Genomic DNA, 17,828 nt, shown 5'->3' on the forward strand with positions numbered 1-17,828 from the left:
TAAGGACCCTCTTCTCACTGGTACCATCACGAAGGAGGTACAGAAGACTGAAGGCTCACACCCGATGATTCAGGAACAGCTTCTTCCCCTCTGTTATTTGATTTCTGAATGGACGTTGAACCCATGAACACCACCTCACTACTTTTTATTTCTGTTTTAGTACTGCTTACTTAATTTAAGTATTTAATATATAACTATTAATTACTGTAATTCAGTTTTTTGTTCTATATTTATCATTGCCACAAAATTAACAAATTTCACAACATACCTGGTGATATTAAACCTGCTTCCGATTCTGATTCTGATTCTTGGCATCTTCTGGACCCTGGGCAGTTCGGTCTGCTGATCTATCTCAGGACATCAGACAAAGCTTCGAGCCAATGCTCTCATTTTGACCACACCTAGTAGCTCCTCCAACACTTTAGCTGTCAGCTTGGATGGTACAACAACTCTCAGTCCCCACATAAGGCAGCCGCCGTCAAGGGCGAGTTCACACTGGCACTGGTAAAAATTGGGAAACTGGAATTTCCACTGCACAGTCCAGCCATGTAGACCTGAGACAGTGTGGCAATGTGGAGAAGATGGCGGCGTGACAGCAGCGCGTGCGGCCTCTCCGGTGATGAATATCTGTTATCTGTCAAGTAGGGGACCGTGCACAATTCCTGATTTGATGGAGACAGACGTGAATGTATAGCGGAACATCCGGAAAACTTCTGAAATGTCTGCTTTGCTACCGCTGCTACTGTGTGGTAACCAGAATCTCTGGAGCTGTCAGTCTCGAAATCCTCGGCTTTGCGTGTTTCAGCGGCCGGGGAGAGGTCTAAGGCGCTCGGCAGAGGATGGCGCTTGGGAGGCTGTATCAGAGAGGCTGCTTGGAAGCTTGGAGTTTTCGGACGGATAGACTCGGTCGGCTGCTTCCAAGGTATCAGCAAGTTGATGGTGCCTGGAGGTTTATGGCAGGGAGTTTCTCCCTTTTTCCGCCACTATCAGGGACTCGGGAGTCGATCGACTCCAAGACTTTGAGACTATTTTTTTTACTGTGCCTACGGACTGTTCTTCATCAAATTATGGTATTGCTTGCACTGCTGTAACTATATGTTATAATTATGTGGTTCTGTCAGTGTTAGTCTTTGGTTTGTCCTGTTTTCTGTGATATCACACCGGAGAAACATTGCATCATTTCTTAATGCATGCATGCATTTCTAAATGACAATAAAAGAGGACTGAGTGTTCTCATAATCTAAACTTTTCCGGTTTCCCTTTGGATTATCTCTGTTGTAATAGGGACACTTTCGATTTTCATTCGAGAGAATACATCAAGAAGAGTGTCCTCTTTAGTAAATTTTCCAGGTATTTCCTTTTCCCAAGGGTAAATGGGACAAATCCATCAGCATTTCCATGATTAGTTGTCCTCTTCAATTCAATCTTGTAATCGTGCCCGCCAAGAAACAAAGCTCATCTCAGCATGTGGATTGAAAATGGACATTAGTGGTTGATAATCAGTAATGAGGGTAAACTCTTTCCCATACTGGCTGAAATGTTTTATATCCCAAACCAGACTCAAGGCTTCTCTGTCAATCTATGCATAACTTTTCTTCTGCAGCAGTAAGGGAGTGTGATACAAGGGCATTCACTTCCATCACTCTTAACATGTGACATGACTGCACCTGTTTCATAGGGCAAGGCGTCACAGGCAAATTTCACTGTACGATGTGGATCATAATGTGTGAGTACGGTGTCTGACATCACCATTTATTTTGCCTTTTGGAAAGCCACCTCACACTGCTTTGTCCATTGCCAGTTCTTCCCGATATATAGTAATGAGTTCAAGGGCTGGAGCGCAGTAGCCAGGTTTGGCAGGAACCTGTTATAGTAACTGACGAATCCCAAAAAGGTTCACAACTGTGACATGTCCTTTGACCTTGGGGCATCCACCACTGCTTGAAATTTCTCAGCACACTTTTGTGATCCTTGTGCATCAATGGTGTGACCACAGTAAGTGATGCTTGGCTTAAAGAATTCACACTTGTTGCACTGTACTCTAAATCCATAATTTTCAGAACTATTTAACACGCTCTTGAGATTTTGGAGATGCTCCTTGTCATCCTCACCGGTAACAATGATGGTGCCCAGGTAACACTAAATGTCTGGTTAGCCCTGCAGCACCTGGTCTACAGCTTTCTGCCAGAGCGCAGGTGGAGATGCGACTCCAAAAACAAGCTACTACAGTGATAAAACTCTTTGTGAGTGTTTATGGTGAGAAACTCTGGACTCTTTATCCATCTCCATCTGTAGGTAGGCTTCAGCTAAGTCTATTTTGCTGGTATTTCCCTCCAGAAAGGTTTGCAGAAATATCCTCCATCCTGGGCAAAGGGTATTGATCTGCATACTTTCAGTACAGGGTTGATCATGTTCTTAAGATCAGCACCAATCCTGACAGACCCATTCTTCTTGGCTACTGGAAATACTGGTGTTGTCCATGGGCTCCACTCAACCTTGGAAAGAATTCCTTCAGCCTCACTGTGGTCTATCATACTGGCTACGTTATCATGGATGGTACAAGGAACCAAACAGACTTTGTAAAATTTAGGTGTGGCATTTTCATTTCACACTATTTTACCCTTGATATGTTTGAGTTTTCCAGTGCCACCCTTAAGCACTGCTATGGCATCATCCAGTACCTTTCTTAAAATGGTGGACAGATCTCCAATCAAGTTGTAGTTGTCCAGCCACTCATGGCCCCACATTGCTGGCCCTCCTGTTTTAACCCCATACAAGCCCAACGTGGCTTGCTGCTTGTTGTATTTCACTGTTATGAATGCCACTCCCACAGGAGTTAACTTTTCTCCAGGATAAGTTCTTAGTTGAACATCTGCAGGCTTCAGTTCAGTATCCTTGAAATGACTGAAACAAAACTAATTTTGTGTAATGACTGAAGCAGCCAAACCAGTGTCAAATTCCAATCTAGTTAATTTGCTGTTCACTTCAGATGTAAGCCATATTGCTTGTCTCTTGTTTACACATGTAAATCTTAAGGCTGCATAGTCCCTGTGTCACTCGCATCATTTTCAGATTTTTCATCAACGCCATTCTGATTAGTGCTCTTTTTGAAACTGCAACTTGACTTTGTATCCTTTTCCCTTCCCTGTGTAGTCCATTTATTTTTGTCTGCCTGACAGAAACCTAAAGCAGTTCTAAATCTCCCTGCATTATGTTCACGATATCAGCAAAGCTCATTTTGGCTGCTTTGGTTGGAGCAGTCAAACTTCTAGGCAAAGTTTTCCACCAACTGCAATCAGAAAACTGGCATTCGTTCTTCATTGGCTATTCCATTTGCTTTAAAATACTGGTTAATTTGTTCAGTATATATCACTCACTTTTCTTTTGTACTATCAAATGCATCCATCTTTCCGCTAGCTATTTCTGCTTTATTTATTATTACCTGGTACTGACTGTTTACAAAGGTGTGAACTTCATCCATTTTCTGCCGTTTTCTAAGTTCGACCATCTCTGTCCCTTCCTGAAGAAACACATGCTGCACTTTTTAAAAACTCAAAAGCCTCTCTCTCTCCCCTTTCGAAGAAAAAAAAGTGCTGTTCTTCAGCAGGTACTGTAGGTAGTCAGCTTGGGTTCATTTTAAAACCTACTCATTGCCACTTTTTTTTATAACTTCCAAAATATTAATCAAAAGATAAACGTGGGAGCCGGGAGTTGATTGTGTCTTTTGTTTTACTTTAATGCAGGAGACCAAAGGCAACTTGGTGCGGTACTGTAGAGGCAGAAATGAGGACCCTAAACCACATCTGAGGCACAATAGAGAAGATGGCTCAGGACAGATAGAGATGGAGGACCTTCATTGCTGCCCTAAACATCAATGGCATAACAGGCACTAACTAACTTTGTTTTACTTTCGTGAGGCACGTGCATATGACATGGTGGCATAATGACATATGCCATTCAAGCACTTTGTATATTCAACCTGTAGTGAATTATGTAAACCACAAAGAATGCCTAATCAAACATTGTATTTACAAATTTACTCAAATATTCCTGATATATTAAATACACTACAATTGGAGGAAAGCATAGCAGGGGGAGGGAGTAGATGCCAGACATTCAGTTTTTAACAGAGGGTGTTGAGTGTGTTTGGGGTGCTGGTAGAGGATCATTTGACAAACTCTAGATAGGGACATGGAAGATAGAAAAATGGAGGGTTCTGTAGAATGGAAGAGTCAGATAGGTCTTAGAACTAAGATAAAAGATCAGCACAACATTGTGTGCCAAGGGATCTGTATTGTGCTTTACTGTTCTATGTTCTATATTGAGGGTTGTGTCTGAACCATGTCTCTACAAGCAGCACCAATACATTTTGGCAACTTCTATTCACTTATTAGTGTCACATGTACAGTGAAAAACTTTGTTTTGTGTGCCATCCTCAAGGATCATTTCATCATGTCAGTCCATCAAGGGAGCACAAGGGGAAACAATTGCTATCATCAGTGAGGAGGTACAGGAGCCAGAAGACACACATTTAATATTTTAGGATAAGAAATCCCAGCTTCATATTCTGGCCTCTTCCCCCCTTCCTTTCCAATTCTGGTGAAGAATCTCACCCCAAAACGTCACTCTTTATTCCTCTCCACGGAGAGAGAGACTGACTGACTGACTCTTTAGGAGTAACTTCTTCCCCTCTGCCATCTGATTTCTGAAAGGACAATGGAGACTTCTTCACTACTTTCACTCTCCTTTTGCATTGTGCATTTTTGTATATATAAATTTCTTATCGTAACGTGAAGTACTGCACTGCTTCTGCAAAACAACATCTTTCATGACACACGTCAGTGATAATCAACCTGATTCTGATTCTGTAACAGCATGACCCATTAATTTACGGAGAAAGTGCAGCCAGACACTAAGCTGTGTTGGCAGATCAACAGTCCATTGAGTCATGGAGCACTATAGCCCAGAAACAAGCCCTTCAGTCCATCTAGTCTGTGCCAATTATTCAGCCTCATCCCATCAACCTGCACCTGAACCACAGCCTTCCATACCCCTCTCTCATCCATGTACTTGTCCAAACTTCTCTTAAATGTTGAAATGTTGTCACCACATTATCCAGATCATTGACATAGATGACCTAGCACCAATTTCTAGTCACAACCAGGCACTTTCTGGCTTCTCCCATGAAGCCAATGTCAACTCCATCTTACCACCTCATCCTGACTGTCGAGTGACTGAACCTTAGTGAGCAACCTCCCATGTGGGACCTTGCCTTTCCTTCATCTACTTTCCTGGTAACCACCCTGAAAAACTCATCTTATTGTCCATCTAGTCAATCGATAGTCTTATAATAGCAGGGTAGAAGCTGTCCTTGAGCCTGTTGTTCCATGTTCTCAGGCTTTTGTGTCTTCTTCTTGAAAATGTTGCCAACATTGGTACTCCCTCAATCAGGCCAATTGTCGCAACAACTGAGTGGACTGTGGTAGTAGCATTGTGGTAGTCAACTTGACACTGAAATGTGTGATATTGAGGAGCTATTGATGGAGGAACTCAGCAGGCTGAGCAGCATCTATGGTGGGAAGTAGACAGTTAGTGGTCCTTCATTATCATAGAGACACAAGAGATGGCAGATGCTGGAATCTGGAGCAAAGTGTTGGAGGAACTCAGCGTGTCAGGCACCATCTGAGGGTGACGTGGGGTGGGAGAGATGGGCAATTGATGGTTCGGGTTGAGATCCTTCCACACCATGCTATGGGAAGAGTGCAGAGATTTCCCAGGACATTGTCTGGGATGGACCACTTCATGCAGGGCCTATTCTCCCAGGACTGGAGGAGATTAAGAGAGGACATGATTGGGAAAAAAAAATCATAAGAAGTATGGATAAGGTGGACAGTAGGAAATTTTTCCCTGCATTTTCCTCTATTGTGTGTTTTACTCACGGTTTTCAGCATCTGCAGATTCTCTTGTGACCTGACAGTATGTTTTATATTGAAGTAATGCCAGTAATGGTGTTCCAGGGGACCTTCTGGTGCAGGGGTCCCCAACCCTTTTGCACCGCGGACCGGTTTAACATTGACAATACTGTATTCTTGCGGACCGGCCGACCTGGGGTGGGGGTAGTGTTCAAGTAGGGTTAAACTCACCTCAACATGTCTTCTACAGTTAGGGTTGTCAACATTCTCACTCCCAAATAAGGGACAAAAGTAGCAGTCAGATCCTAACGAAGGGTCTCGGCCGGAAAAGTCCACTGCACCTCTTCCTATAGATGCTGCCTGGCCTGCTGCGTTCACCAGCAGTTTTTGTGTGTGTTGACGAGACACTGGCGTTTACCCCGAAAAAGACTACCATGACCATGTAGCCTTGCGCGAGCGCCGGTGTCGTGCGCATGCGCGTAGGTGCCGATTTTTTTTTTTTTCTCCATCGCTTTTCCCTTAATCTTCCCGACTACACTGTACATACATTATTTCTACTTTATATAGGCTGTGTATTTATCATATCATTCCTGCTTTTACTATATGTTAGAGTTATTTTAGGCTTTATGTGTTATTCGGTATGATTTGGTAGGTTATTTTTTGGGTCTGGGAATGCTCAAGAAAATTTCCCATATAAATTAATGGTAATTGCTTCTTCACTTTACTTCATTTCGGCACGAAAGGTTTCGTAGGAACGCTCTACCTTAGTGGGGGGAAATACGGGACAAGGGTGGTCCCGTATGGGAAAAACCAACTTAGTCCAATATACGGGATGTCCCGGCAAATACGGGACAGTTGGCAACCCTATGTTCAAGTTCAACAGTGCGTGACAGGGAATGAGGAAAGGTGCAGCTGACTCATATCGTTTCCTGGCGGCCCGGTAGCACATGCTTTGCGGCCCGGTAGTTGGGGACCGCTGTTCTAGTGGATACCCCGCACCTAGTTCCCCAAATATTGAAAGGTGAAGCCATAGAGTCATACAGCTGGCCCAGCGCCGTCACACTGACCACTAGCACCCATCTGTATGAATCCCATCTCCCAGCACTTGGTCTATAGCTTTCCAAGCCTAGCCCATTTAAATGCTCATCCAGCCACTTCTTCAATGCTGTAGGTGATCCTGCCTTTACCATTCCTCTCTCCGGCAACGTATTCCAGCTACTCACCACTCTCTGGGTGAAGAAGGCTCCTCTCCAATCCCCTCTGAGTCTCTTCCTCTTTCACCCTAAATCCGTGTCCTGAGCTCATTGAAACAGCACCAGGGAGGATCGCTAAGGGCAACATGGTAGAGACACACAGGCCATTCGGCCCAGCTAATTTACATTGACCGGTGGAGTGGACACCCGTCTCTGTTAGTCCCATTTCCCAGCTCCCCAGCACATGGTCCACCTTCTACAGCGGCACAATTGAGAGCATCCTGACTGGCTGTATCACTGCCTGGTACGGGAACTGTACTCCCGTCAATCGCAGGACTCTGCAGAGAGTGGTGTGAACAGCCCAGCGAATCTGTGGATGTGAATTTCCCACTATTCAGGACATTTACAGCGACAGAAGAAGAACACGAAGGATCATTGGGGACGCAAGTCATCCCAACCACAAACTGTTCCAGCTGCTACTGGAAACGGTACCGCAGCATAAAAAACAGGAACAACAGGCCCCAAGCCATCAGACTGATTAATTTACGCTGACGCAATTGTATTTTTCATTTCCAATACAGGCATTGGAAATGAGATGCTATCGCAACATCTTGGGCATCTCATACTTGGACCACATCACAAACGAGCAGGTCCGCAAGACAAGACCATCTAACACCACATTGGCCCCCATGAAGACCTTCTCACAACGGTGAAGAAAAGGAAGCTGAGATGGTGGGGCCGCGCAGCAAGATCCAGTGGCCTTGCAAAGACCGTTCTACAAGGAACTGTGAAGGGGAAAAGAAGGAGAGATAGACAGCGGAAAAGATGGACGGACAACATTAAAGATTGAACAGGGAAAACTTTTGCGGTGACCCAGGCTCTGGCGACAGATGGAACAGACTGGTGCAAAGCTTGTCATGACGGCGCCCCGATGATTCCACCAGGAGTTAAGGGCGCAAGGCAACTGTATTTCTAAGCAATATTGACTGTTCTGTTGTATATCTTACTGTACAAACTATTTATTACAAATTACTATAATTCTCACGTTGCACATGAAGACGGAGACATAACGTAAAGACTTTTACTCCTCGTGTTTGTGAAGGATGTAAGAAATAAAGTCAGTTCTCCACTTGGAGAGTTCAAGTGTTTATACAGATACAGTTTCAATGCTGCCAGCGACTCTGCTTTCACCGCTCCCTGGGTGAAGAAAGTCCCCCCCGCCCCCATATGGGGAATAGTTTTCCGCAGTATACCCTAGGTAATTATATATGTAATAACCTTGGTAAATTTATATACCTCTACTGTATATTCTATTTAAAGATAGGGCACGATAACAGCCCCTTCCGGCCCAATGAGCTCTTGCCGCCAAATAACACCCATGTGATCAATTAACCCGTACGTCTTTGGAACGCGGGAGGAAACCGGAGCACCCGGAAGGAACCCACGCGGTCACGGGGAGAACGTGTAACTCCGTACAGGCAGAGGCGGGAATTGAACCCGTGTTCGGTGGTGCGATAATGAGGGGCCCTCCTTTGGTCAGGGGGTGGGTCAACCATGAATATTACAATATCGAGAGCAAACTCTTAACCATCCCCACTACCGCCCCCCCCCCCCCCCGCAGCTGATGAACCCAAAGGAACGGCAGAGACTGATACAGTTTGGCACCGGCGGCGACACAGGAGTTGCCAGTCAGCGTTGAACTCAACGTAGGGACTCCAGCTCCGGATTTCTCTTCCTGGTTTGCTCCCGAAGCCTTCCCCATCAGTAGGTATAGTTGCAAGGCAGCGGAGGTTTGAGATAGCTTTCATTCTCGGTGAACTGCTAACCACAGCTGACGGGCCCCACCTGCCCGAAGCGTCTGGCTTTAAGGTGCCACTAACCCGCCTCTGCCCCTTCTCCTGTCAGTGGAAACGTTTTTGCTGGGCTTAGTAGCTAAACGACACGTGAAGGGCCAGGAGCCGGACTCGGTCGTCAGAGGCTACATGAGACGCACGCCATTTAATAGGTAGTGGGGGCTTATCCCCCCCTACACCCTCCCCCCCAGCAATAACAATCTTCGGGAACCAGAGAGGAGAGGGTCATTGGATGTCGGCTGTGAGCAGGGATTCTGCAGTGTACGTATGCAGCGGGAACCTGACATCGTAGGGTTTACTCCCGAAGTCTTCCCTGTGAGTGGGTATAGCCGCAAGACAGCGGAGGTTTGAGATCCGAGTTTTCCAGCCACGACTAACGAGCCCCACCTGCCCGAGGTGCAGTAATCACGTTCCGTGCCACCCCAAATGTTTCCATCCCCTGCAAAAGGACTTTTAGTACTCAAATTTTATTTCGATCTTTCTGGTCACTCCCTTAGCTCAGATGCTTCTGAGAACAGTACCGTGGTCAGTTTTGAACCCCGACCCTCCGGATCTGTGGGCCAGTATCTCGATCCACTGCTCCGCAGTGTCACGGATGACACATTCCATCTTGTGGCCCACACTTGGGTAATCCTTACCTATGACTCTCTTCCCCAATCCCCGCCGACTTCTCTCCTTCTTCCAAAGCATTCCCTTCAAAACTTGCCTACTTTTCTAATCACCAGTCCTCTTCCAACCAAGTAGATGCCAATAAATCGCACCAGCGCCTCTGCTTCTTCAGGAGGCTCGGAAAATTTGGCCATTCCCCGTCGACCCTCACATGGAAAGTGTCCTATCCGGACGCATCACGTTTTGCTACGGCAACTGTTCTGCCCGTGACCTCAAGAAACGGCAGGGACTGTCGACACAGCTCAGTAAACCACGAAAGATGGCCTCTCCTCCATTAACTCCGTCTCCAACTCATTGCCTTGCTAAAGCCGCCAACATTTATCATAGACCCCTCCTATCCTGAACATTCCTCCTTCTCGCCCCTCCAGTCGGGCAGAAGATACAAGAGTCTAAAAGCGCAAAGAAAAGTCTGGGAATATAAATAACTGTGGCGCTTCTCTTCTTGACGAACTTAACGTATTCTACGCAAGATTCGAACAGAAGGGGAGCGTCCCGCTCCCTCCGGATGAACCGGACCTGGTGGCATCGAGATTCATCGTCCCCGAGGAGGCCGTTAAAAGGGTCTTCCTGAAGGTAAATCCAAGGAAGGCGACGGGCCCAAATGGCGTCCCAGGACAGGTTCTCCGGGCCTGTGCAAGCGAGCTTGCTGGAGTGTTTGCTGACATCTTCAACTGCTCCTTGCTTCAGTCTAAGATCCCCTCGTGTTTTAAGAAGGCAACGATAATCTCAGTGCCGAAGAAGAGCAAGGTGGCATGCCTGAATGACTATCGACCTGTGGCTCTGACATCAATTGCTATGAAGTGCTTCAAGAGATTGGTTAAGGCACACAACAACCATAGCCTACCGGTCAACCTCTACGCTTTGCAATTGGCCTACCGGAGCAACAGGTCAACGGCAGATGCCATCTCTCTGGCCCTACATTCCTCCTTAGAACACCTGGAGAATAAAGACGCATACATAAGGCTCCTTTTCATTGACTACAGCTCTGCCTTTAATACCATCATTCCAAGTAAACTGATTCCTAAGCTTCGGAACCTGGGCCTTAGCACTCAGATCTGCAGCTGGATCTTCAACTTCCTCACAGACAGGAGCCAGGCTGTAAAAATAGGGGACAAGCTCTTCTCTACAATCACTCTGAGCACCGGTGCCCCACAAGACTGTGTACTCAGCCCCCTGTTGTACTCACTGTACACCCATGATTGTGTAGCCAAGTTTCCATTAAACTCAATATATAAGTTTGCTGATGACACAACAATTGTAGGCCGTATCTCGGTAATGATGAGTTTGAGTACAGAGAGGAAATTAAGAACCTGGTGGCATGGTGCGAAGACAATAACCTATCCCTCAACGTCAGCAAGACGAAGGAATTGGTTGTTGACTTCAGAAGGAGCAGCGGACCTCACAACCCAATTTACATCGGTGGTGCGCAAGTGGAACAGGTCAAAAGCTTTAAGTGCCTCGGGGTCAATATCACAAATGACCTGACTTGGTCCAACCAAGCAGAGTCCACTGCCAAGAAGGCCCACCAGTGCCTTTACTTCCTGAAAAAACTAAAGAAATTTGGCCTGTCCCCTAAAACCCTCACTAATTTTTATAGATGCACTGTAGAAAGCATTCTTCTAGGGTGCATCTCAACCTGGTATGGAAGTTGTCCTGTCCAAGACCGAAAGAAGCTGCAGAAGATTGTGAACACGGCGCAGCACATCACACAAACCAATCTTCCGTCCGTGGACTCACTTTACACCGCACGCTGTCGGAGCAGTGCTGCCAGGATAATCAAGGACACGACCCACCCAGCCAACACATTTTTCGTCCCTCTTCCCTCCGGGAGAAGGCTCAGGAGCTTGAAGATTCGTACGGCCAGATTTAGGAACAGCTTCTATCCAACTGTGATAAGACTGCTGAACGGATCCTGACCCGGATCTGGGCCGTAGCCTCCAAATATCCGGACCTGCCTCTCGGTGTTTTAGCACTACCTTACTTCCCATTTTTCTATTTTCTATTTATGATTTATAATTTAAATTTTTAATATTTACTAATTTTAACTATTATTAATATCTTTAATATTTAATAGTTATAATCCAGGGAGTGTGAAGCGCAGAATCAAATATCGCTGTGATGATTGTACGTTCTAGTACCAATTGTTTGGCGACAATAAAGTATAAAGTATAAAGTAAGTACCACTCGGCTGAAGGACAGTTTCTACCCCACTGTTATAAGACCAATGAATGGTTCCTCGTGCGACAAAATGGACTCTTGACCTCACAATCTATCTCGTTATGAGCTTGCACATATTGCTTACTGTAGCTGTAACATTTTATTCTGCATTCTATTATTGTTTTACCTGTACTACCTCGATGCAGTGTGTGTTCATTTGATCTGTATGAAGAGTACCCAATTATCTTCGTATACGTGACAGCAATAAACCCATTCTAATTCCATTTCTGCCTTGTTGTCTGCCTCAAGCCGATGGGTCTCAAACCATCGGAGTTGTCTATTCCAGCATGTGAGGACAGACTCCGGCCGATTGAGCGGACGAGACCAGTGGAAGGTCCAACGGTCAAGAAGGCGGTTTCTGCAAGCGTCGTGGAACGTGTAGAGCAGGACAAGACACAGAAGATGTCCTGGTCATCCACTGAGCCTCGTCCCATCTCCAGCCGTCTAGACTCTGTCTTGCCACTGGATCCAGATGGGAATTGGGAAGAGAGAGTGAGGCTGACGCTGCGCAACTCTCCCTCACTTAAATCCAAATCACGCGCTAGTCTCGTCACCATCATAATGGTGTCGAGGTCCTCATCGACGTACGATGGACGAACACATTGTCTGCCCGCACAGCATCTTTTTCTGTAACGGTAACATTGTATTCCATATTCTGTTATTGTTTTTCCCCTTGTACCAGATCAAAACATTGATTTGTTGATCGGTACGGATGGCACAGAAACAAGTTTTTCATTCTATCTCCATACATATGACAATAATAAACCAGTACTAATATCTATACCAACCCTTCTCGAGAACTTCTAATTCGCTCACTTCTCCCCAGCCCTCTCCTTCACTCCGGCATCAGAAGATTCATCCCCAAACTTAAATAGATCAATGAAGCCAAAAAGATCCAAACGTAGAAAGTTTTAATTTTAGGACTTCCGCATTTATATGCCCTGCCCCTTGACACAGCCAAGTGGTCCACTTCCTCTGTCAATCAACCAGCTCCTGCCCTGCGCATTGGCTGATGTGCGCGCCCCTTTGCTCCACGTCCAGCTCCTGTCAATCAACCAGCAGACCCGGACAGCGATTGGTTCTGTTCACCATCAATCAAGCTGCAGTAGACTGGGACTAATCTGGGGGCGGAAGAGAGGTGCAGACTGGCGGGAGTCGCTGTCAGTCAAGCGGAGGGGGCGGTAGCGATTGGACGAGCAGCCTGTCCGTCGGGGGCGGGTGAATGGAGTGCCGTCGCCGCTCGGCGCCTATGCCCGCCCTCCGCCTGGCCGCTAAGGTGATCTCTGCCCGGGCTTCTAAGTCCCGGCCAGAGCCCGGCTCCGCCAGCCATGGAGGCCGCACACAAACCCAAGGGCAGGCTGCTCGTCTCCAACGCCTTGGACGCCAAGGACGAGTTGGAGGAGGTAACGGCAGGGGAATGTTGTTGAGGGAGATGGTGAATGGAGGCCGCCGTGAGATGGGTCAGCTGCGGGATCGGTAACTACTACCGGGCCGAGGCTTCAGTGGGTGCTAGGCCGCACTTAAAGAGGCCGCGTCCTCACCACCTCCGGCTGTCAGTCAGCACAGGCAAAGTCTCTCCCGCTTCCCAGTGCAGTTAATTGTGGGCTCTCCAACGAGCCTTGCAAATCTGCAGGCGAATTTTCCCGGGAAATTGGTTATCCCTGAAATATTTGCAAATTTGGTGGTGAATTGTCAGGAGAGGATTGATTTTATTTTTTTATTTTGCTTTTTAAAAGATTCACTTTCTATTTGGTTAGGGCAAAAGGAAACAATCCAGGTAGGGAAAACATAATAGCTCCCGTGTTTGCTGGAGTCGAGCAGTGCTGAGGGAGTGCAGCAGTGCCACGGAAAGGTAGACACAGAGGGAGCATGGGGCTGAGCTGGTGGGCAGTGATGAGGGGGAGCAACGCAGGATTGGCCGCCACTCTGTCATGGGGTGGGGTGAGGGTGCTGAGCAAGTGCAGTCCTGTTTGAAGGAGAGGTGAGGTAATGCTGAGGGAGTGGAGTGCTGCCCCTTTCAGAGGAGGGACTGCCATCCTGATCGGAGGGGCCGAGGCAGTTCTGAGAATACTCTCCGTTTCAGAGTGAGGGTGCCGAGTTATGACAAGGTGGGCACTTGACCTCACAATCTACCTCCTTATGATCTTGCACTGTATTGTTCACCTGCACTGCACTTTTCCAGCAGGGTTTATACTTTATTCTGTGTCGTTATTTTACTGTTTTCTAGCTCAGTGCACTGTGTAATGATTTGATTTGTATGAACAGATTGCAAGACAAGTTTTGCACTGGGTCTTGGTACGTGGGACAATAATAAAACCATTCCAATGCAAGTACTCTGTCGGTGGTTACTGTGGTAGGAGGGTCACTGCTGAAGGAAGCTGACACCATCGTGACTGCTAAGTGGTTGGAAGTCGGCTCCTGAGAGAACACCTTGGACTGGTGCTGGGAGGATGCTACCCACTTAGACAGATGTGTTTAAAGATCTCTGCCCTAATAGTAGTGGTATAAACCTGACCAGATCAACCATGTAACCAACGAGTCCACAAGCAACTGGTTGGTCGCTTGTTCCTTGGCAACTGACTCACTGACTTGACACTTCCTAACTATGATGTCCCAAAGACCCATAAGATTCTTGGCAACATCCATCTATTTGATTGGCTTCTTGTCTCTGACTGTGAGCACCCCTTCTACCACCGCAGTGTTTACCACCCTGACAGAATCTGGTTTATTATCCCTGAGGTGTTGTGAAATTTGTTGCTTTATGGCAGCAGTACAGAGTGTGTGTGTGTGTGTGTGTTAGCTTATCACCCTTACTGGGGCATAGGCTGTCACAAACAGCTTGCCAGAGTCCTCTATCCTGGGCCTGTCTTTCAAATTGTCCCCAGGTGGCTCATCTTCGAAGACATGAGGTTCTGCATGTGCTGGAGGTCCAGAGCAATACACACACTGTGCTGGAGGAGCTCAGTAGGTCAGGTAGCATCTATGGATGGGAATAAACAGTTGACGTTTTGGGCTGAGACCCTTCATTAGAGGGTGTCTTGCTCTCCCAGGTATGAGGTCTTTGGAGATTCTTTTGGTGTTTTATAGGATGAGGTTGTTAGCCTCATGCCCAATCCCCGTCCTTTCACAGCCAGACTTGGGACCTTCCATGACAGGGTTCAGTGCAAGACATAAAACATTACTATAGGTTGCAAAAATAATATAAAATAAATCAACCGTGCAAAAGAGAAAACAAGGAGTGGTCAGAAATCTGAAGCGAGCTTTTCCTAAAACATTAAGTGTGGTTCTTTCTCCCTGATGATAGTAATGAGAAGAGGGTATGTCTCTGATGATGAGGGTCCTCAACGATGGATGCCTCCTTCTTGAGGTGCCTCCTCTTGAAGATGTCCTTGATGGTTGGGGAGGGTTGTGCTGTGATGGAGTCGGCTGAGTCCACAATTGTCTGCAGTCTGTTCATCGGTGCCTCCATCCCAGCTGATAATGCAACCAGTCAGTCAGCTCTCCAAGATGTATCTGGAGAAATTTGCTAGAGTCTTTGGTGACTTAACAAATCTCCTCGAGTTTGTAACAAAGTACAGCCACTGGTGTGTCTTTGTAGTTGCATCAACGTGTTTGGCTCCAGATAGATCCCCTGAGACGTTGACGGGCAGGAATTTGAAGCTGCTGATCCCTCAACGAGGACCGGTGTGAATTCTCCCAGTTTCCCCTTCCTGAAATCCGCAATCAGTTCATTGGTCCTGCTAACGTTGGGTGTAAGGTGGTTGTTGTTGGGTGTCCACTCAACCAGTTGAAGTAACTGTAATCTTCCTCATCACCGTCTGAGATTCTGCCAACAACAGTGGTGTTAACAGATGGTGTCTGCGCTGTGCCTAACTACACAGTCATGAATGTAGAGAGAGTAGAGTGGTGGTCTGAAAGCACATCTCTGGTGTGCACTAATGTTGAATGACAGCAAGGAGGAGATATTATTCCTAATCTTCCACAATTAATAAATGTTTTGGGCCAAGACTCTTTCCCAAGACTGGCAAAGGGTCCTGATGAACGATCTTGGTCCAAAATGTCGACTGTTTATTAATTTCTATAGATTATGTCTGTCCTGCTGAACTCCTCCAACATCTTGTGTTTGTGTTTCCCGGGTTTTGAAGCTTGTTGGTGAGTACTGAGGGTATGACTGTGTTGAACACTGAGCTGCATTCGATAAGCGGCAGCCTGACGTAGGTATCGCTGTTATCCAGGTGGTCCTAGGCCGTGTGGCGAGCCGGTGAGATTGTATCTCGGCTACTTCAACGCCTGTGCTCTGCACCACAAAAATAAGCCCGGGCAGCGGAGCATGGGAACGGCTAACCAATCCCCACGTTGTGGAATCTCTTCACTGTTTTCTTCATCACCATTGGGTTTATGTCCTGAAATCCGCGTTATATTGCAGGGGAGCACCGCGATCTTGTTGGAATTGGAGGAGGCAACCACCCGGCACCTTTGGAAGCGGTTTGGATTGAGGAAGCTATAATGGGAGGAAATCCCAGCCCTGCTCTAACTGCTGCTCCCTGGATGTGGATCATGTTAACATTAGGAGAGCGTAGAACAATACAGATAAAGTGGCTTTATTTATCACATGGGTATCAAAATATGCAGCAACATGTTGTTTTGAAACATATCAAATTAGCGAGGAACAGGCCACAATTCCAGCATGAAAGGGTTAATGTAAATAATAGGAGCATTTCATAGCTCTGGGTCTGCACTGGCTGCTGTTTAGAAGAACGAAGGTGAATCTCATAGAAACCTATCAAATATTGAAAGGCCTCGAGTGGATGTGGAAAGCATGTTTCCTATAGTGTCGGAGTCTAGGACCAGAGGGTACGGCCTCAGAATGAAAGGACACCCCTTCAGAACAGCGATGAGGAAGAATTTCTTCAGCCAGAAGGTGATGGAACTGTGGAATTTATTGTCACAGATGACTTTGGAAGCCAGGTTATTGAGTAAGTGCATCAAAGGTTTTGAGGGGGTGCGGTGGAAGGCAGCAGAATGGAGTTGAGAAGGACAATAAATCAGCCATGATGGAATGTGGAGCAGACTTGATGGGCTGAATGTGTCTGCTACTTCCTGGATGTGGATCATGTGTAGAAGAACATAGAGCAGTAGAGATAAAGAACTTGTCGACCTCTGCTTTAAATACACCCAATGACTTGGCCTCCACAGCCACCTGTGGCAATGAATTCCTTAGATTCACCACCTTCTGATTGAAGAAATTCTTCATTTTTGTTCCAAAGGGATGTCCTTCTATTTTATGCCCTCTGGTCCTACACTCTCCCACTATTGGACAGCACAGAAACAAGTACTTAAGCCCACAAAGTTGTGCCAGACTCATTCAACCAACTATCATTAAATTGTTCACTGAACTAATCTATTCTACCTACACAAACTTTGCATATCCATGACCCTATGTAAACACCTCTGTTGTATCTGCCTCCACCTTTGCCACTGGCTGTATATTCTAGACACCCGCCTCGCTGTTGAATGATGCAAACTGAATCATCTGCAAAGGAGGTGGTGATGGACTTTAGGAAGACCAAGGCTACGTCCACACTAGACTGGATAAGTCCGTAACCGAAGCTTTTTCTCTTCGTTTTGACCCTCCGTCCACACTGAAACGACTAAAACCTCCCCGAAAATGGAGATTTTCTAAAACGCCCTCCAGAGTGTGTAAATTTGAAAACGCCGATTGTGCAGAGCAGTGTGGACGGGGTAAACGGGTATTTTTAAAAAAGCTGTCATGACGTGCCGGAACAGATGGCAGCAGCGTGGCATTTCATTGTCGTCTTGAACGCATTAGGGTTAGGGTTAGGCTTAGGCTTAGGGTTAGGGTTAGGGTTAAACCTAACAATTTCAGAACAGACGGCAACGAGACTGAAGCCAGAAGAGTTAGAAATGTACTCACCAAATACTTTGACCCATAGCTTACTGAATAAATAAGTATTCTCACTTTG

General features: G+C 46.5%; 1 protein-coding gene across 3 annotated transcripts in view; it reads left to right on the forward strand.

Annotated features, from left to right (window-relative positions):
• The first annotated feature begins 13,062 nt into the window (after positions 1 to 13,062).
• The window catches only part of ints3 (integrator complex subunit 3), a 156,819-nt gene continuing 152,053 nt past the window's right edge, over positions 13,063 to 17,828 (forward strand). For 2 of the 3 annotated variants that reach the window (XM_072282269.1, XM_072282279.1), the window contains exon 1: positions 13,063 to 13,247. In XM_072282269.1, the coding sequence (XP_072138370.1) occupies positions 13,173 to 13,247 (75 nt within the window). In that variant the 5' untranslated portion in view covers positions 13,063 to 13,172. Of the gene's footprint in view, positions 13,248 to 13,766; positions 13,953 to 17,828 lie in introns of those variants that run through there. The other variant, XM_072282288.1, reaches the window with a different exon arrangement.

This window comes from Mobula birostris, chromosome 2 (genome assembly GCF_030028105.1).
Source record: "Mobula birostris isolate sMobBir1 chromosome 2, sMobBir1.hap1, whole genome shotgun sequence".
In the NCBI taxonomy this organism is placed as follows: domain Eukaryota; kingdom Metazoa; phylum Chordata; class Chondrichthyes; order Myliobatiformes; family Myliobatidae; genus Mobula; species Mobula birostris.